This window comes from Microtus oregoni, unplaced genomic scaffold (genome assembly GCF_018167655.1).
Source record: "Microtus oregoni isolate MIOR12 unplaced genomic scaffold, Mior012 000021F_ref0000039, whole genome shotgun sequence".
Lineage (NCBI taxonomy): Eukaryota > Metazoa > Chordata > Mammalia > Rodentia > Cricetidae > Microtus > Microtus oregoni.
The window spans coordinates 14,792,046-14,814,214 of NW_024543080.1; the positions used below are offsets into that span (position 1 = coordinate 14,792,046).

At 36.9% G+C, this 22,169-nt stretch overlaps 1 protein-coding gene across 27 annotated transcripts in view; it reads right to left on the reverse strand.

Moving 5' to 3' along the window:
• Adgrl3 (adhesion G protein-coupled receptor L3) overlaps window positions 1–22,169 on the reverse strand; it is a 752,737-nt gene that overhangs the window by 241,411 nt on the left and 489,157 nt on the right. For all 27 annotated transcript variants that reach the window (XM_041671395.1, XM_041671374.1, XM_041671372.1 and 24 more), the window contains one exon: window positions 5,455–5,535. In XM_041671395.1, the coding sequence (XP_041527329.1) occupies window positions 5,455–5,535 (81 nt within the window). The remainder of the gene's footprint in view (window positions 1–5,454; window positions 5,536–22,169) is intronic.

Genomic DNA, 22,169 nt, shown 5'->3' on the forward strand with positions numbered 1-22,169 from the left:
AGTCTAACTTGCCATCTATAGTCAAAAAAACATCTATAACATGCAATAGAAATGTTCTCCTTTCCTCTTCTGTTGTCTTTCTCAACAAATATATGGATATGAATATGGGGAGAAACGCGTGCGTGTAATTTGAATGTGCATAAAATCAATATAAATACAACATGTATTTAAAAAATGGTCAGTGAATATAATGTCTGATAGCTGAGCGAAAACATTTTGACTCTGGAAAGTAATGGATACTTTTATGCCTTCTCGGTGTCAATTTTAATATCTGCCTTTGAATGAAATGTTAGCTAGTCTTTGAAAATGTACAAGCTTTTTGGGTAATAGGATTTTGATAAAAATCCTATCTAATGACACTGTCTCTTTAATTCTTTGTGTTGTATATGTGTATGCATCTGTATACAGGTATGTATTTTGTGCATCTGTGCAGAGGCTGGAGTTTGACATTGGACATTGTTCCCAATCCCACTCTCTCTTATTTCCTGAAGCAGAGTCTCTGAATTGAAACCAAGCTCCTGGTCTGACTAGCTGAGTTAACCAGGTCATTCTACAGATCCCCCATCACTGCCTTCTAGCAATGGAATTACATGCACATCACCCTACCTACCAGGCCTTTGAGTGGGTTCTGGGGATATTCCTCATCTTTACAGCTGTGAGGCCAGGGCTTTAGCCCGGAATCACCTCTGCAGCCCCTAACTGTTCCTTCTTAGTCAAACAAACAAAAGTTGTTTCACACGAAGCAGCGACTATAAACGCAAATAAAGGGTCTGTGGGTCAATTCATGTTGGAGCATGAGGACCCATGAAGACAGTCATTCTCTGAGGGCAGTTCCCCTCCATGTTGCATGTCTACTGATGTCATCTTTATGTGGGTCCTGTGTAGGCAACTGTGATGAAGAAGATTCATGGGTATGGATACTTTGACTTTAAAGTTGGTGTTCTTTTAAAAAGTTATATAAAAATAAAATCTCTATACTGTCTGGGGTAAGGATTAAGGATTGGTTAACTGTGGGAGACCATCATTCAGTCTTTACCAGCTCAAAAGCACCCATCAATAGAGAGGAGATGTCATTTGAAATCCAGGTCTTTTTTTTTTTTTTTTTATTTTTGAGACAGGGTTTCTCCGTAGCTTTTGGTTCTTGTCCTGGAACTAGCTCTTGTAGACCAGGCTGGCCTCAAACTTACAGAGATCCACCTGCCTCTGCCTCCCGAGTGCTGGGATTAAAGGCGTGTGCCACCACCGCCCGGCTTGAAATCCAGGTCTTAACAATGGCTACCTACCTTCCTGAGAATTTCTCAAGGTCTGGTATGAGGCAAGTGCTTAATATGTATTTTTTTCATTCTAATAACCCTGCCAGACTAGCCTAGTATCATGGCATTGCACTGAACTCAAACAGCAGTAACAGCTATATATTATGCAGGGTTCACCAAACGCTGGACACTGCTCCATGTCCTCACTATTCACAGACACTTTAAATTCCACCTTCAGGTCTGTGAGGCGGTTGAGAACACGCAAATCAAAAGGGCCCCAAACCTCCAAATCAAACATTTTTAGAGCCTTTCTGAATTCATTTTATTTTCATATGTTTTCTTTTTCAATTTTCTCACACTCCTTTTCTTCATGTATCCAGGTTTCTTTGAACTGTAACTCCTCCATGATAAGACGTAATTGACTTCTGCTCTCTGAAGTCTGAGGTGGGCTATGTGACTTGCTATGACAAATGAGACACTAGGCAAACCTGACTTAAGTAGTGGCTCAACCTCAAGCTAGGCTTCCTATTACTGGGGCCCCATTCTGCCACGACAGCAAAGGTGCTGGACCAGATTGAAGAGCATCAGGAGAGGCATTAGGTCACTTCCTAATGACAGCAAGGCATTTGTTAAAACATGTTTGACCTATGCCCTGACAAAACCAGCCGGACTGCTGACAACTGAGCATTTAACCACATCAGCACAAAGTCTAGTCAACCAACTCTCAAAGTGATAGTATGTCTGCTGTCTAGATTTATAAGGTTTTGGAGTATATTCTTTTTTCATTTCAGTCATGCCTTTTGATTTTCAGCACAAGGTTTTCCTGTGTAGCCCTGGCTGTCCAGAAACTTCCTACACCAGGAAACTCACAGAGATGCATTTGCCTCTGCTTTCTGAGGGCTGGGATTAAAGGCATGTGCCACCATGCCCATCCAGTCATGACTTTTTTGTGCTTTTGTTTCGTTTTATTTTTTCTAATCAGGGTTTCTCTCTGTAGCCTTCACCATCCTGAAACTACCTGTGCAGACCAGGTTGGTCTTGTACTCACAGAGATTCGCTTGCTTCTTCCTCAGGTGTGCTGAAATTAAAGGCATGCACCACCACCATCCAGCCCAGCTATGACTTGCAAATGCTCTTTCTCAAATTATACAGGGATCACATCTAAATAATGGGAGTATGATAAAGTACTCAACTTGTATAAACAGTTCTTCAGTCTTGGAAAGAACAGTATTTGAATAATTATCATGTATAAATCAATGTATCAATTCAAACTCATGCCTATTCTTCATGCGATATTTTGTCATTATCAGTAGGCATATCAATCACTCTGTGTTACCATATCAAAATATTTGACACTGGTTTTAGAGCCCATGGGTGTGGATCCGATTCACCTTGATCAAAGGTCAGAGAGTACAAACCTATTCCTGCTCCTTCAATTATATGACAGGAGGTTTGATCCAGGGTGTGGTTGCCTATAGGATGCCTTTCCTAAGGTGTGGTCGATGTATGTTCTGCCTAAACAACAGAATACTTAATGCAGGATATAGTTACTTGAAGCTTCAGATATTGAAGAGGTAATTGCTCTATTTGTTCTTTGTAATCAATGTAATGCAGTTTTTGGCTTCCCCCACCCCTGGCCCCTTTTGGATTGGGGTATATAAAGCATATGGGAAATAAACATGAACAAATTCAGTATTCACTGGGTTCTTCTCCCGACTCTGCTCTGTGTCTCTGTCTTTTTCTTTTGCATCCCTGTTTTTTCTGCCTAATATTTCTAATCCACACACCCCTACCCTGGAACGTATGAACCCATTGAGCCTGGACTCTGACAAACTGGGTAATTTTAAAAAGAAGATAAATATATTTTCCTCCAATTTCAGAAGCTCGGGAATCCAAGAGGCTTTCCGACTCAGGAGAATTTTGTTCTCCCTCTCTAAGATGATCACTCTCACACTTCACAGTAGGAGCACGACAAAGCAACTGGGCACCTGAACAGTCTCTTCCCTTTTGATGCTAACACCCACACCTGTGAGCGCAGAGGGCCTCCCTTAGAACTGCTGCACTGAGGGTTAAATTTCAACATAAAATCTGGAAAGGGTACAAACACTCAAGCTACATGAGCCGTCAGTCAACACAGCAATCTCAGAGGTGCTTTAGCTCCATCCGTGTGCCAGTCATCCAGATACCACACCTCCGCTATGTTTCAGGTCCTCTCATCACTGCTGGCATAATGCCAGTGAAGCACACCATCTTCTTTCATCTTAACTAGGGGAGTTGCCTTCCTTTGCCAACCTCTTCCCCAATCACCTTATCATCTACCCTAATGCCAGAGAGGGTATCTTTGTTTCCAGCCAGAACTGATAATATGATACATCCTTCATTTGGGAGGAAACACCCCAAAAGAACCTTTCCCCAGGACAAATTACAAACCTTATGGTACAGAATATGGAATTCTTTAAAAGCTGTCATATTTCATCATTCTAATCTTCCCTTCCAGCACGTTCTCTTAAAAACGACAAAAACAACTCATAGTTTCTGTGTTGGTTCATTGTGCTTTTTCTCCACGGGAGTCCCTTATGTACCCTGGAACTTGGTCTCTTGTAAAACAGAAAAGTATTTTCAGAAGTGTTTACTCTATTGCTTTTCACTGTTGGTCACTTCAACAGAAATCACTGGAGTGCTTTCAACTGCGTACTAAGCTCAGCCCAGTGGCTCGGAAACAATAATTACAACACTCTGTCCTCCAGGAGCACAAAGATAGGGGAGGAAAGCATGCCCACTGGCCAATCAAATACAATGTCTTAGGGGAAATAACCTGGGGAATCATGGGGTGATTGTGCATGGAATGCCTCTTTGTAGGTCAAGGGACACTGCCAGACAGGTGGGAAAGTGCAGCCCTCCTATCCAACAGAATTCTACATGATGCACAGGAGATAAGGGACTGCCAGAAGGAACTGCTCAAACAGAAGACAACCTTAAAAAACTCATACCTACTGGTTTTTGTTAAGCCTTTGATGATTTTGATACAAAAAAACACCATATACTTAAAACCAAAATATTAACCCTGGCATAGTTGTTAGCTGTAAAACTGGAAGATATGACTGTGGAACATTATGTTTGTACACAATGAAATATTTTGAAGAGTAGGGACTAGAAAAATTTTTTTTGTTTCTTTAAACAAAAACAGAAAAAAAATTTTTGTTTCTTTAAAAAAAACAGAAAATGAATTCTATATTTACATATTAAGCTAACTAATGTTATCTTTCACTTTTTATTTATTTTATTGAAAAATATTTTCAAATGAGTTTTCTTGGCATCCAGGGAAAACCGTTTTAATCTACATGATTTTATAAATCAATAATAATACAGACATTTCAAAGACTTTGAAAATTTTTCATAAAAAATACGAATTTCCAAGGAAAATTTCTTTCACTGTGACTTTGATTATAACATTGCAAACAAGAATTCACTAATAAAAACATTTGATGATAGAAAGATAAATCCGAGCAATAATCTGGTGACCTTTCATTCTAAATAGGTGATGTGGGATTCCCTTCTGTATGGTGTGAATATGTTTTATTACCATTGGTTAGTAAGGAAGCTGCTTTGGCCTAATGCAGGGCAGAAGATAGCGAGGTGAGAAATCCAAGTAGAGAGACAGAGAGAAAGAAAGCAGAGTCAGGGAGAAGCCAGCAGCCATCGGAGAAATAAGCTGTCAGAGTACAACAAGTAAGGCATGGGGTACATGGCGATACACGATTATTAGTAATGGGTTGATTAATATGTAGAGTTAGCCACAAAGAAACCTGAGATAATAGGCAAAATAGTTTGTAATTAATATTAAGCCTTCAAATGATTATTTTATAATTTACTGTAGGACCAGTGAGCTGGAGAGAAACGAATCCAGCAGGACTGGCGGGACAGAGAAAAGTCTCCACATACAACAGGGATTCAAACAGCCCTCTATTTAAATGCCTCCAGGTACCTAGTTTTTGAATCGATTGATTCATCTATCTCTTTAAACAATATATCATACCTTTTTAGTAAGTTAGATTTTCTGAGTTGTTATTCACACATTAGTTTTCTTCATTTCTAAACAGGTACTGTACGAAAAATGTATGTTATAACAACCTCCAGTTTCATTAATTACCCTTACTCCGCACTGAATACTGGTTCTTCTCCCTTAATCAAGAAAACTTACCTCTAACAGGGGGTCGTTCTAGGTCAGAGTCAAGGTGAATAGGTGGCGAGATGTAGGAAACTTGTCCATGATGCACTGGCCCTGTGAACACAAAAGGAAATATTAAGACATCGTAGGAACCATGATATGGCTCGGTGGGGAAAGGAACCTGTTATGGATCCCTAGGCCATTATTATGGAAGGAGAGAGATGACCCCAACAAGCTGTCCTCAACTTCTAGCTTTATGACTAATGGCCTGAAAGTTCACGCACACGCACATGTGCATGCAGAAACACAAATAAATAATACAAAAATACACATTATAGCTGTCTTTTATTTTAAAAAGTTTAGGATTTTCTATCATTGTTTATTTCACACAGAAAAAAATAGCCACTGTAGATTATAAAACAATTTTCTTAAACATAAACCCAACCTCACCCAATTAAATTGATTCTTCTTTCTAACCAAGATAGATGTATAGATCTTTTAAAATGATTTATATTCTTCTTTACGGGTTGCCCTCCCTCTTCCTTTTCTTTCTTTCTCTGTCTCTGTTTCTCTCTCTCTCTCTCTCTCTCTCTCTATCTCTCTGTCTCTTTATCCCAGACAAGCTCTTGTGAGACCCAGGCTGACTTTTAAAACTGCAATGTAGTCAGGAATGACTTACATGTATTTACCAAGTGCTGGGGACTATGTGTGTGTGTGTGTTTGTGGCATGCGTGTGTTTAATTTTTAATTTGCTTTTTATTGAAATTGTAGATGATTGTGGATCTGTAAACTGGGTGTTAAGAAAAAAATAAAAACCTCAGAAACATAAATATGTCTATCTGAATACTTTAAAGTTATTAAGAATAAAGAGACTTTCAGTGCTCTGTCTTCTGGCTCCAGTATTGTTGGCACTGTCAGCTGCACTAATTTCACTGTCCATCAGTGTTAAACAATTTTCAAACTAATACTCCATGTACAAGTAATATCTGGATGGCACTTAGGGTGTTGGAACCCTGACAAACATGTTTTTCCTTAAGGCATTTCTTCCATAGTTGGAAGGGAAATCTATTTTAATCCGCTGGTTGTAACTTGATAGAAAAGGAAGAACTAGCCAGAATTCAAATAGCAAGAAGGTAGGTTCTTTTTCTGTTCTTGGAAAGCATTCTCCACCCTCACATATTTCCTTTTAACATACTTTTTCTAATAAATAAAAAATACAAATGTTGATTTAAAAACTAAAATAATCATTTTTTTAAAAAAGTTCAGTTGCCTAGTCTTGGCAACATAGTGCAATTATGTCCCCCATCAACCCATCAAGAAACACAAAAAAGAAGACTGACGTAAATTAAAGAAAAATTACGATGCTCAAAGTAGCTATCATTTTTACTGATGATCCAAGAAGCCATTAGGATTCTGAAGAAAGAACGAGTAATTACCGAGTCATTTCGTTTTCTGAAGCTACTTCATACAAAGAAGATTTGGGCAGAGGTGGAGAAGCCACCACTCTCTTTGTACATGGGAATACGTAGTTATACTTTACGCATTTACTATGGCAATTTACAGGGTTGTTAATCTCTTTTCCTAAACAAGGAAAGTTAATGATACATAGATTATGATAACAGAGTAACCTTCCCGTTTCAAGTAATATTCGGCTTGTAATAAACGCCACTGATTCCTCTTACGAGGCACATTTCAAATAATTAATATGGCTCCCTGTTGATACGAGCTGCTGTTGCTCACAGTATTTTTGCCACTAACAGTAGTGATGCTGGAGCTGATGTAAGGTCCACCGTTCCTCAGAATGGTAACTAAGAATATTGCAAATCCACTGGCCCTGTTCCAGTGGAATACTTAAAGCACCATTATAAAGGGAATATATTGCCAGTTGTGCAGTTACCAGTCTGGGCTTCATATGGTTTATTAAAAAGTTCAGACTAGCTAACCTAGAAAACTACCTGTTCAGATACACTGCTCAGTTGACTCTAGCAATCTTTTTTGTTTCTTAAAACCCTGTATCATTAAAGGATGAGTCTGTTTCAAAGTCTAATTCTTGCAAATAACAGTAATATATCATTTACTTGGTATTTACCCCCAATAATCTCACTGTATGAAGTAATATTGATTTCACGTCTGTTATTGGACCATACTTGATTACCATATTGGATAATAGCTAACAGGCAGCCACATGAAAACAGCCATCACTATGCAGACTATATGCAGCATGCATGTGTACATGTTTTAAAAACAAAACAAAAAACCATAAAGAATTAGGCAACTTTGTGACGAACCTGCAAGGCTAGAAGCGTTTGGATCAAAATGTAATGTTTTAATTCAATCTTTCCTCAAAGAAAGTCTCAGTTCACTAAAACCTTGGAAACCATGAACTGATTTTAGAAAGACTGAATCTTTGTAACTGTCATTCTTATATTTAGCATGACAAAAAATAGGTAGCTCATAATTTGATTCTCTTCTGGACCTATTAGCCCAGAAGACTACACGGAACACCTATGGACCCTGAGACAAGGGCTATCACAGGCAGGTTTGCCATCACATTCTTTCCCTCTCCCGGGAGAAATCTAGTAAACTGCAAGATGGCATGTGTCAAGAAAAGCCATCCTGGCTGGGAACAACAGTCACAGAAAGGTGGAAATGAGAAAGAAGTACTGATCAGCTAACTGAGAGTTTGGACTTGGAGAACGGATACTAGAAATGAAGATGAGGGAGGCTGGCCAATTTGTTAGCATTAATCATGTAATCTGAATTGATTTTTATTGCCCTTTGGATCAGCGGCAGTGACATATTTATCTCCACAAAGATACACAGAAATACAGTGTCTTTTCACTTGTGTGTGGCTAAGATTCACCAGAGCATGGAGAGCACAACTTGCACTTTGAAATGTCACAGCTGCCTCTACAACGCTCTCTCCTTTCCGTTAAGAATTATTTCAAGAGGTCCGGAGAGATGGCTCAGTGTTTAAAAGGACCGAATGCTTTTCCAGAGTGGCAGGGTTTGATTCTCAGCAATGTACAGCAGCTGACAATGGTTGGTAACGCCAGTTCCAGGGGATCCCAGATCCTCTTACGGCCTCAGCCATTTCACATATGGAGCACACAGACACACCTAAAGTCAAAGTATCCATGTGCATAAATTGTGTTAAAATCTCTATCTCGAAAAAGGACAATTTAATAATTATTTAAAAATACAGTTAAAACGGTTAATAAACGTGACAATATTGAAAACATAGTCAGTACGTTTACCTTCTGAGCTATCTCTTATAGACCAATGAGAACTTCAGGGAGAAAAGTGCTAGTCTGTTTTGAGGGTTTGTTTGTTTGTTTGTTTGTTTATTTTTGTGAATACCAATCTGATGTTCTCAACTGCTTATTAAGGAAAGGAAAGAGGGAGAGAGAGAGAGAGAGATTTTTGCATTGATAGAAACTGTGGTACCTGAGCAGTAGGAAACCCAAAGAATCTGAAAGCATTCAGTCCCTCTAAAGAAGATAATGTCTGCCAGTATATGGTCAGAAAGCCCTAAAATAAGAGAAGGTAAAAAGTCTAGAACCAAAACACCTAAGATTCATTATCTTGTTAATCCATGAGTTCCGCAATACAAATTTCAGCATATTACTGAAGAAACGACACATTGAGAAAAATAAGGAGGAGGCTGCATAACATGCCAGTGTTTCCAAGACAATGATTATTTTAAGATAAAGATACCTGAGAATCAATACATGTGGAATACTACTCTGTCCATCTCCTTATCTAGCTAAAGCAAAGCATGCATTTCCATTTAAAGTACCAGTGGAGAAGACAGACCATTTTCATGGAATGTGGAAGTATCTATATCAAAATGAGATTGTACATCAGATTTCACTAAGTCAAAAGTTCAGTTAATTCTCCCACACATTTCATAGTCTGTTGCCCAAAGCAAATCATGTCTTGAAGGTCAAAGTCTCTGCCTTTGTTAAAAGGACACAGAAGTCTTAAATATATTTCAATAATAATAAAGATCTGTGTTACCTGCCTTTAATCTGTCTTTTGTTAGGTTACTTCCCAAACTAAAAAACCTAAGTAAAAAAAAAAAAAAATAGAAAAAAGTTTTCCTTCTGGCAAAGATTAGAGATCAGTTTCTAAATTCATTTTCATTCAAATATACTTGAGGTCAAATGATAAATTAAAATGCATATATATATATATGTGTGTGTGTGTGTGTGTGTTTCATGTTTATATAAATATGAAATGTTGAGATTTAATTCATGTTCTATAAAGTTTACTCAAGATCCATAATTCAATATTTTAGTAGAATGTATTAACAGAATTGTATAACTCACCCCTGTAATTAATTATAGACCAATTTCCACACCACAAAAATAGAAACTTTAGTTTCCTTGGCCCACCCTTCTGATTTCTTCTCAATTTATCTGTACTCTAAGCAATCACTCAACTAATTTTTTTCTCTATAGATCTGCTTATTTTGGACTCTTGTTATAATGAAACTACATGTCTCCCTTTGTTATCAGCTTTTGTACTAAGCACACATATTCAAAACTCATTTATGTTGTTGGATAAATCATTACTTTATTCCTTTTTCTCATCATTTAACATCCATTCCATATTTTGTGTTATGCAATCGTCATTTGATGGGCACTTCAGATTATTTTCCCATTCTGACTATCATGAACACTGCCGTTAGGACCTTGCAGGTTGATCCTTTTGCATGCATTCTTCTTACACAGTTACCTGGGAGGTGGATTACTGCATTTTACAGTAATTCCTGACATACCTACATATTTCTGAGGAACTGCTAGACTGATTTCAAAAGATACTCTCATTTTGTTTTCCACAGAAAGGAAGCATTTGTTGCACTATGGTGACATTTTGTTTTGTTTTATTTCCTTTTAAGATGACAGAACAGTAAATTCAGGGCTGGCCAGATTTTGAAATAATTCCATTTACAATGGCTGAAACCAGAAAATAAGCAGTCCCTTCAGAAAATGTCAAAAAAATAAAATAGGAAATATGGACCTGGAGTTGTGGAGTCCATGCACACTCTGAGGGTACAAGAAGATACTCTTGTAAACAGGAACTTAAAAAATAAGAAAGAAGAATAAGATGTTTTGAAATAAAAATCCAAGCTATTCTGTGCTTGGTATGCCAAAAATGCAAAATCTTGCAGTCTGGTCCACAGAGCTCAGAGCTGTAGCGAAACTTTTCCACAGGCTACTGTGAATTCTAAAAAAGTACTATTTTTCTCTTTTCAAGTTTCATTTAATTTCTATTCATTGAAGAACCCCAAGCAATTTCTACTAGAGTTCAAATATAGAAAGGATTGACCAGCTTTCAGTAAGGGAAAGGCCCTCTCTCTCTCTCTCTCTCTCTCTCTCTCTCTCTGTCTCTCTCTCTCACTGCTTTCCAATACCTCACTTGCACATCTGAGCGAGGAAAGACATTTACAGAACAGTAGAATTCGGAAAGAAAAAGACATTTAATAGCTTATAACTCAAACCCACATTTTAGGATGAAGAGATTGACAGCTGGAGAAGCTGAAGGGTTTTTCAAATGGCAAGTCCGAGTGGTTGTCATCGGGGTGATGCTAGAGACAGCGAGAAAGGATCCTGCAGCATCCTAATTTTGCTACCTGGGAAGCCTGGTCCAGGAAGACATTGTTTTCTAGGTGTGTGGGCCATGCCTTTTCGGAAGGGTTGAGGCACTCAGAGGTAGGGAACTATTTCTTTATGAAAATATGTATTTGTTTTCTTCACGTAGAGGCAGATAAGGGATAAGATCATACTTCTGGTCACAGGGTTCCTATGTTAGCATGCAGATTCTGCTGCTCCCTAGGTAAATAAGTCAACAAACAAGGTACCAGGACCCCAATCTCCTCATTTGTATGATGAGTTAGTAAAGGCTCTGACCTCGGAGGTTATTCTGAACATTAAATGAATCTGTAAATACGGAATAATTAGAACAGTGTTTGGTACAAAGTTAAGTATTTAGCAATGTTTAGCTATTTTAATTACAGATTCATTCTTTCATTAATAATTCATCAGCCACAGGTACATTTTAAAGTGTTTTGCATTTATCACGCAATAAAGTGAGTGCTAATTCATATCCTTAAGCAGAAGGAGAAAATGTAAGCAATAAACATAATTACATAAACTGTATTATGGGTTCGAGGGGTTAAGGGTAACAAGAAAAACTTAGAATAGGGTGCATGGAGTTCAAGTGGGGAAGAGACAGGCTTTAACTTTTCACAGCATGCTAAGAGAAGACCTAATTTAGCTGTCCTGACAGCATCTGAAGCACTGGAGAAGTGACTTTGATGAAAAAATGAGAAAAGATAAAAAGAGGCGGGGGAGCAGGATGTCTCAGTGTGAAAACGCCCTGCCTGGAAACCTACCATCTATGCTGGAACCCAGATAACGTCGAAAGAGAACTCCAAAGAACTGTCCTCTGACCCCACATGTCTACAGACTGTAATACAGATTTTAAAAAAGATTAAAAGAAAATTAAAGATTCAAATTTCATTTAATTCAATTTCATTGAATTAATCAGCCTGTATGTTGGAAAATCAAACCCGGAGCCTTGAATGCTGTGTTAATCTCCTTTCTCTAGCTATAATAAATAACTGAGGTGACTGTTTTAATAAGGAATCAATGCTTATTTTCATCACAGAAATATCAGCCCATGACATTTGGTTCCTTTTTGAGCCTGTTACAGAGCATCAGATTATGGTAGACAGGGAATGGTGGACTGTGTCCACCTCCTTATTGCCTTGAAATGAGAGATAAGGGCTGAGGAGCCAGTGTTCTCACCTTCTCTGATAAACTCACAGCCACTTAACTTTCTTCTATCTCATGGTTCTACCACCTCCCAGAATTTGCTCAGGTTATTGAGTGAGATTAAAGCAGGCAGGCTTTGGGTGACATGTCACAATCAAACCTTAGTACCAGGTAAGCATTCGATCACTTAGCAGTAAGACCACACTTCACTCTGCATTTAATGATGAAAATTTATGCTAGCAAAAAGGTTGGTATGAGATGTTTTTTTCTGTGCCAATTCAAAATGTACATTATAAAAATAATACTGTCACCATGGACTCACGGATTTAAAAAAAAGCAAACATAAAATATAGAAAGAAATAATTTGGGAAATGGACTGAATGTTCCTTTTGAAGTAAAATCATTCTTTACCATTACAAAGTCCCCAATGGTTTCTCCATTTACACTACCTCTCAACTCAGTTTTTTCTTAATTTTTTGCACAGTATTTAAGACAAGTTTCATAATTTGTTGTCTTTTGATAAATTTTATGCTAATATATTTACTTAAATTTTAAAATTTCAATTTATTATTTCCCCAGGATACACACACGCACGCGCGCACACACACACACACAATTTCCCATTTAACTAGAATGAAATATAGAATATTTTTGTTCCAAGAGTCCTTGATTTTATTCTTTTTTGCTTTGAGAAGTTTTAGCATTAGTGTAAGTCATATTCCTTTGCTTTTCTTCAATAAACACTTGATGTGAGAATAATAGTTCCACAAGCAAAAATATTTAAGAATGGCATATTTGGCATATGTAATTTTCATTCAGTTTATGTTTTCAAACAACTCTGAAAGAAGCTTAACTTTCTCACTAAAGTGCTTGATTCCTGTTGAAAATGATCTTCATTCCAGATTTAAAACCTACCAAAAGTCAACGAGTATTTTGTGTTTGGGGAAAACTTAGAACTTCTTTTCTTTTCTTCATATTCTACTCTAAGTATAAAATAGGGCATTGTTAAGATAAAGTTGTAGGTAACAAGGGTAGCACCCATCAAAAGCAACTCGTAGAAGAGATCTTAACGATGCCAATTTGATACCTTCTGATTCTGATTTCTTTTCTCCCCTTCGACTCACTATACAGACTTGTTTTAATATTTGTCTTTATATGTAAGAGTGTGTGCCTGCATGTGTTATGTGTGCCATGTCTGTGCTGATGCCTGCAGAATCCAGAGAGCTTCAGAGCTCCTGGAACCAGGTTTACAGGTAGTCCTGAGTTTCCTGATATGGGTGCTTGTAACCAAAATCATGTCCAATCCAGCCTCTTCATGCAGCTTATTAATCGGACATATAATTGTGAATTTAGCAATACGTCAAGGAGCAGAGATACAACTAAATGTTTTATTTACTGAGAGCATATGTCGCTGATACTATAAAAGTAACTAATAGATTTTTCTCTGGTGGACAGTTCAGTATTTCTAGACATATAGGGATCAGGTGGTATTATCTAGAGCAAAGGTCTAAGCCAAGGGTAGTGGTAGTATAGAGAAAGTTTGTGGTGATGTATATAGACAGAAAGCAGGAAGAAAATGAAAATCATAGGACTAGGTAGGACAAAAGCAAGGGAGCCCAGGTGGACCTGTCACCAGTAGATGGCTGTCAAACAATAAATCATTCAAAAATTCATTGAAAAACTAGCCAACAATGAATGCCTGACATCCAGCTTCTGGAATGGTCAACTGAAGGCCTTTAATGATTTGTTTTCTGTGGTGGTTTGGACAAGAATGACCTGCAGAGGCTTATATACTTGAGCAATTAGTCTTTAGGGGGTGGCACTACTTTAGAATGATTAGGAGGTGTGGCCTTGTTGGAGAGGTGGGTCTCTGGGGAGGTTTTAAAAGTCCAATCCAGGCTCACTGTCCCTCTCTCTTCTCTCGTCGCCAGCAGATCCAGATGAATAACTCTTAATTCTTTCTCCAGCACCACGTCTGCCTGCATGCCCCACCATGAAGATAATGGACTTAACCCCTGAAACTGTAAGTCACCCCAAAGGAAATGTTTTTCTTTATAAGAGTTACTGAATTCATGGTGTCTCTTCACAGCCCTAAGACATCTGTTTTCAAGATGTCTTTCTTCCCCACCAGAGAATATTTTGAAACAAATTCGAGACACCATATGATGACACCTGTGTTATTATTTGCATCTTTGTCAAAACTACATAGGGATTCTTTTAATTTCTTACAATATCATGCTGAAACCTACATTTTAAAAGACACATTAAAATGAATGTAATATGGATTGTCAGTGAAATAAAATCTAAACATTATCAAGACATGAAAGTCTTCTAGCATAAACAATACTCCATCAGTCCAATGTTGAAACTATGGAAAGGAGCCCTTTATAGTTTTTGATGAATTTTGGTGCTCAATGACATAGAGGGAAAAGTGTGTCCTAAAACTAGGGACATTTTGTTTCTCTTTCTTTTTATCCTTTTATCTTTATGACACAAAATACATAGAAAGCCTGTTAACAAAATTGATTTGAGATGTTGCAATATAGATAAATAAAATTTGGTATGAAAGTAAATTTAAAGACAATTGTCCTCTTTAAAATATAACTCAGGTCACATCACAGATTTATTATGAGAAAGGAATTAACAGAAAATATGAAGATTAATGGTGCCTAGTATAAAACAAAGAGTCAATAATTGTGTTTCCTCAAGCTTACTAATCTTTTAAAATATGCTTTCTCATGCCTTTATTTTGTTGTTGTGTCATACATTTTTTAATCTGCTAATTCCTAAGTATATCACCAATAAACCAAATAAAGGAATATTAAGCAATGAAAATATTTTAATTATTTCTCAAATGTAATTTTTATAGGGACAAAACAGAGACAAGAAAAATGTGTGTGCCAGACTCTTCCTCTTTAGATTTTGCACTATCAGATCTTAAAGTATAGTCAAAACTGGCTGCTGATTCAAATTTTGTTAGGTTCTTTTGTAGTTAATAATCAGATCTTTCATCTTAAAGATAGCAGTTATTTTGCTTATGGCTGTGATAATTACGTGTATTTTATGTTTTTGATTTTTTCTTCAGGAATGAATGAGTCATTCTCACATCGCAAGTTGTCTCTAAATTATCTAATGTGATTTTTATACCAGTTTGATTGTGGAGTTTACAACAGTGGGCATACCTGTATTTCAGCAAAGAATGGTGAAGAAGGAAACAGGAGATCATGCATGAGGCCTCATTATTTTTCTATTATTCTCTCATTCACTTGGATATTTAATGCATGCCACTATCTGCTTGACAAAAGTATAGGAATTTATTTGAGGAAATCCTAATCATTTAATCTCACAACCCAAGGTATTTAAAATTATGGATTTTGGTTGACAAATGCATTTTCTAGAATAACGGAAGCAAGTAAATACATGTATGAGTCACAGTAAGTATTCTATAAATGTTCATTGTTATTTTTGTGTACAAAATGATGATGCATCTCACTGTGACAAATGAAGAGCCTCCCAGGTGGGTGGCTGAGGCTGGTAGAAGAACCATGAGTCAGATGCTCTAACGGGCTCTCCAGGTCAAAGTCTGTTTGTTGTACATTGCCAATTTTCTTGCAATATTTAGAAATTCAATTTAATTCATTCAGTTTTGAAAATCTATTTTATGAATAGACAAACCTTTATCCAAACTAATCAAAAGGCAGAGAGAGAGACTATCCAAATTAACAAAAGAGGGGGACATAACAACAGACATGGAGGAAATACAGAAAATCATCAGATCATATTTCACAAACCTGTACTCCACAAAATTGGAAAACTTAAAGGAAATGGACAACTTTCTGGATAAATATTACTTACCAAAATTAAATCAAGACCAGATAAGCAAATTAAACAGATCTTTAACTGCTGAAGAAATAAAAACAGTCATCAAAAGTCTCCCTGTCAAAAAAAGTCCAGGACCAGATGGTTTCATCTCCGAATTCTACAAAATTCAAAGAAAAACTAATACCAATACTCCTCAAATTATAGAAACAGAAAAGAACATTGCCAAACTCTTTTCATGAGGGTACAATTATTCTGATACCCAAACCACAGAAAAATATTACTAAGAAAGAGAATTAGAGACCAATCTCACTCACGAACATTGATCCAAAAATACTTAATAAAATACTGGCAAATTGAATCCAAGAACACATCAGAATCATCATCCACCATGACCAAGTTGGCTTCATCTTATAAATGCAGGGATGGTTCAACATACAAAAATCTGTTAATGTAATCCACCATATAAACAAACTGAAAAATAAAAACCACATAATCATCGCATTAGATGCCAAAAAGCTTTCGACAAAATACAACATCCCTTCATGATAAAGGTCTTGGAAAGAGCAGGGCTACAAGGAACATACCTAAACATAATAGAAGTAATATACAACAAGCCAAGAGCAAACACCAAACTAAACGTAAACTCCGAGCTATCCCACTGAAATCAGGAACAAGGCAAGATTGTCTACTCTCTCCATATTTTTTCAGTACAGTTCTTGAGGTCCTAACTAGAGCAAGAAGACACTAAAAGGAGATCAAGGAGATACAAATCAGAAAAGAAGAAGTAAAACTCTCACTGTTTGCTGATGATATGATAGTTTACATAAACAACCCCAAAAATTCTATCAAGGAACTTCTACAACACATAAACTCTTTCAGTAATGTAGCAGGATACAACATTAACTAAAAAAAAAAAAATCAGTAGTCCTCCTGTACACAGATGATAAAAGGGCTAAGAAAGAAATCAGAGAATCAACACCCTTCACAATAGCCACAAATAGCATAAAATATCTCAGACTAACTCTAAGCAAACAGGTGGAAGACTTGTATGAAAAGAACTTTAAATCTTTGAAGAAAAAAATTGAAGAGGTCACTAGAAAGTGAAGAGATATCCCATGCTCTTGGGAAGGTAGAATTAACATAGTAAAAATGGCAATCTTAGCAAAAGCAATCTACAGATTCAATGCAATGCCCAGCAAAATCCCAGCAAAATTCTTTACAGACCTTGAAAGAACGGTACTCAACTTCATATGGAAAAGCAAAAAACCCAGGATATCCAAAACAATAAAAGAACTTCTGGAGACATCACAATCCCTGACTTCAAACTCTACTACAGAGCTACAGTAGTAAAAACTGCCTGGTTTTGGCATGAGAACAGATAGGAGGACCAATGGATCTAAATTGAAGACCCAGATATTAATCCACACATCTTCAAACACCTGATTTTTGACAAAGAAGCAAAAAATATCAAATGAAAAAAACAAAGCATATTTAACAAATGCTGCTGGCATAACTGGATATCAATTGGAGAAGAATGAAAATATACCCATATGCAAAAAACTAGAGTCCAAATGGATCAAAGACTTCAACATAAAGCCAGCCACACTGAACATTATAGGAGACAAAGTGGGAAGTACACTTGAACACATTGGTACAGGAGACTACTTCCTAAATATAACCCCAGAAGCACAAACACTAAGAGAAACAATTAATAAATGGGACCTCCTGAAACTGAAAAGCTTCTATAAAGCAAAGGACATGGTCAACAAGACAACACGACAGCCTACAAAATGGGAAAAGATCTTCACTAACCTCACATCAGACAGAGGTCTGATCTCCAAAATATACAAGGAACTCAAAAAATTGGTCATCAAAAGAACATATAATCCAATAAAAATTGGAGTACAGACTGAAACAGGGAACTCTCAACATAGGAATCTAAAATGTCTTAAACAAACTTAAAGAAATGTTCAACATCCTTAGTCATCAGAGATATGCAAATCAAATCAACTCTGAGATTCCATCTTATACCTGTAAGAATGGCCAAGATCAAAAACAATGATGAAAACTTATGCTGGAGAGGTTGTGGGGTAAAGGGAAGACTTCTGCATTGCTGATGTGAATGCAAGCTGGTACAGCCCCTTTGGATGTCAGTGTGGTGATTTCTCAGAAAATTAGGAAACAATCTTCCTCAAGACCCAGTACACTTTTGAGTATATATCCAAAGGATGTTCAATCATGCCACAAGGACATGTGCTCAACTATGTTCAGAGCAGCATTGTTTGTCATGGCCAGAACCTAGAATATACCTGGATGCCCCTCAACCCATGAAGGGATAAGGAAAACATAGTACATTTACACAATGTAGTACTACACAGCAGAAAAAAATAACGACATCTTGAATTTGCAGGAAAATGGATGGAGCCAGAAAACATCATTTTGAGTGAGGTAACCCAGACCCAGAAAGACAATTATCACATGTACTCACTTATAAGTGTTTTTTAAACATAAAGCGAAGAAAACCAGCCTACGAATCACAATCCCAGAGAATTTAGGTAACAATGAGGGCACTTAAGAGAGATTTACATAGATCTAATCTACATGGAAAGTAGAAAAAGACAAATTTTCCTGAGTAAATTAGAAGCATGAAGAACTTGGGGGAGGGTTGGAGAGGAGAGGGGGAAGCAAAGAAAAAATAGAGCTCAATAAAAATCAATAAAAAAATCTATTTTATGTTTTTGCGTGTGTATGTTATTGCATCTACACCATGGTGAACATGTGGAGGTCAGAAGGTGATTTATGGGAAGCAGTTTTCTCCTTCCATCATATGCATTCTGGGGACCAAATTCAGATCATCTGGCTTGGCAGCAGCATTTTGGATCCTTTGCTTACTCACTTAATTAATTAATTAAATTTTCCTGCTAGGCATTAAAAATCAAAAATTACATGGTAGGTGGGTACACCAATGCTGATGCCCAACCCAAGCCTATAGGTTCATGTATGAGAAAAATTAAGAGTGAAGACTCTTGATGGTATTTTGTTTATGACAAATACAACACAAAGAACATAGGTTTTAAATTTCTTCAACTCAAATTTTTGTTTATAATTCAGTTCAACTGTCAAAACTTAACTCCTATCAATATGCCAACATGCAGCTTAGCTATCAAACTTCAAGAAGATGTAAAAAGTGAAATAGGTTTTATATTTACATTCTGTTATGAAAATCTATAAGATATTGCTGTTAATGTATTTTTCAAAAACACTTTGCCAAATGATATATGGCAATAATAAATATATGAGTATGTTTACTTCTATTTATGTATTTTAAGACCTCTCTCATCCCCCCAATCTGAGGACTGATACCAGGACCTTGAGTTTACTAGGCAAGTGCCCTTCTACTGAGCTAAATCCCTAAGCCCATTTCCAGGTTTCTTAAATGGACATTATTTTAACCTTGTTGCAATTTTAAAAGTCATTAGAATAAGTTTTACTTACTTTTGTGGAAATCCCCTTGACAGGAAGTGTTAAAATGCCATATCAGTGAGGACTATACATAATCTTCATATTAGCTATGTCACTCCCTAAATAAGATCTGAAAGCATATGCTAGAATTCATTTATTCTCTCCCACCTTAAAACTCACTTGAATAATTTCAACACTGTAAAAACTCAACTTATATACATTAAGTGTATATATACAGAGTCTGTGCACTATCCACAAGAGGTTGTTTATACGGCTCTAAAAAAATGTCTTTACCAGATGAAATACAGAACAATATGATAAACACAGATTTTCCTAAAAAACTAAATGTGTTTAAGGAGGTTGAAATATTGTCATTGTAAGAAAACCTGGCATAAATTAGCACTGTACTTTGGTCATTCTTCTCTATTTAATGGAACTGAAAATAATTAATGACACACACACACACACACAAAATGGAATTATGAATTTAGGGTAAAGGGCTATGGTACTTGAAAGTGGCATTAGCATTACTTCAAAGGGAATTACACACTTTCTCAGTCACAGACGCTAATAATCAAGGAGAAAAGCACAGCACTGAGTCCCAACATGGAGCTTTCTCCTTGTACTTCCCTGGTCCTCTGCTCTGCCCTAAAGGAAGTCCTAGCACAATGCACAAAATACAGCATGTTAAGTTGAACTTTCAGTCCTGCTGGTCAGAAAATACCTCAGAATAATGTGAAGACCAGCCATGATAATCTAAGTCTGGGCAGAAAGGAAGTTCTTTACTTCCTGCAACCATTATCACCTTGGACTCTAGCCATCGATAAATTTAAATGGAGCCTAGAGTCTCAATAGTTTACCCTGAGACAAGGCCTGGCAGGCCAAGATTACCTGACCCCCACCCAAGAGCAGACCATTCAAAGGAAATTCCTCAAGCACTGTAAATAGAAACATCTGCCAGCACTTCACCCGGACACCCCTAGACAAATGTCAGCCAATCAGGGGTCCTGAACCTCAGAGCCCCCTCACCTCCACCTTTGCTACTATAAAAACCCAATTCTAATGGAGCTGGGGCACTCCACATATTCCAATATGTTGGACTTGTGGAGTGAACGGAGTTTGCAAACTTGATTAAAATAAAGGCTCTTTGCTTTTACATATGGGACTCGGTCTCCTTTGTTGGCTTTTGTGGGGACCCACGGATTTGGGCATAACAAATAACAGCTGAAATTTTGAATAAGGAATTCTATGAAAGGCACCTGAAACAAGGTTTGTAAAAAGACAGCAACAAAATGTTATCCTTTCTCCTCCTGTGCACGCACATGCCCAGAGGTTGGTTAGTTTTAACTGAACAGATGCTGAACAGATCTCAAGTCAGAAGCTACTTATCATGGATTAGCCTCTTGTAGTGCCCATCAAGCCACACTCCATGCGAGCTACTGAGTCTGCAAATATTGGAGAAGGAACATCTGTAGAAATGGACCAACAAGTTTGGATGCTAGGGTCATGTTACCTAAATGCTTAACAACTCAGTTCAAGGAAGAATAGACTTATTCTGACAAGAGTAAATATACATGTACATACACTGGGTTTAAAGAAGAGATTCAAGGGCATGACTGCTTGTCCTACAGTCAGGTCAAAAACCCACTTCCTTTTTTACCAATCCAGTGGATCTGCTAGGCTCAGCCAGGGCGACAGTCTCTGGAACCTGACAGCATGTTCCTTAACTGGGATCGATCCGTGTCAGCAGAGAGTTCAATTTAGAAACTCAATGCCAACTCACTGTATTCAGGAACGTACAGAAACATGATCAGAATGGCCCAAGCATAAAATCACATCACTACAGAGAGAAATAAAAGAATATAGCCATTTTCCTATGATAATAACAGTACATTTTGCTATCTTATTCTTTTCAAGATATTTTTTTTTTTTTTTTTTTTTTTTTTGGTTTTTCGAGACAGGCTCCAAAGCCACAGAGAAACCCTGTCTCGAAAAAAAAAAAAAAAAAAAAAGGCGTGCGCCACCACCACCCGGCATTTTCAAGATATTTTAAAATATTGCATAGAATAAGATAGCCTGTAGTGAAATTTTGACAACTCCCTATTGCAAAAGAAAAAAAGTTATAAGCTGAAAAATGTGGTCTCCGTACAAACTGTTCATTTCTGACAGATCTATTCTACTTTAATTCCGGCAGACTCAACCAAAGGAATTAGGAAAACTTAGAACTTAGCTATACACTCAAAGAGTAGAAAAGATCATTAGAACAATTTGGAGGTACAAGATCTTGATATTACTTCTCTCCAGTAGTGAAAACCTCAGAGTTTCATTATTTTATGGCTATCTATTATCTTACATGCTATTCCCTTTGTTCATAGGTGTATATATTTGTCTCTGAAAACGTTAGCCAATTTTATTATTATAATTGAAAACATGATTAAATGTATCACGTAGATTTAATTACATCCACAGTAGTTTCTTCTCCCTCTACCCATTGTGCTGATTACCAAACCTAGAGCCTTCCACATTCTAGGCAAACAGTCTATACCTGAGGTTCTCTCTTTTTTATATAAAAAATAGCACTGCATTTCAAAGTAGTCGTTATTAAAATTAAAAAGTGTGATACCATAGCAAAATAATAAATGAATAGACCTTGTCTTCATATAATAAAAACAAGATTTAATA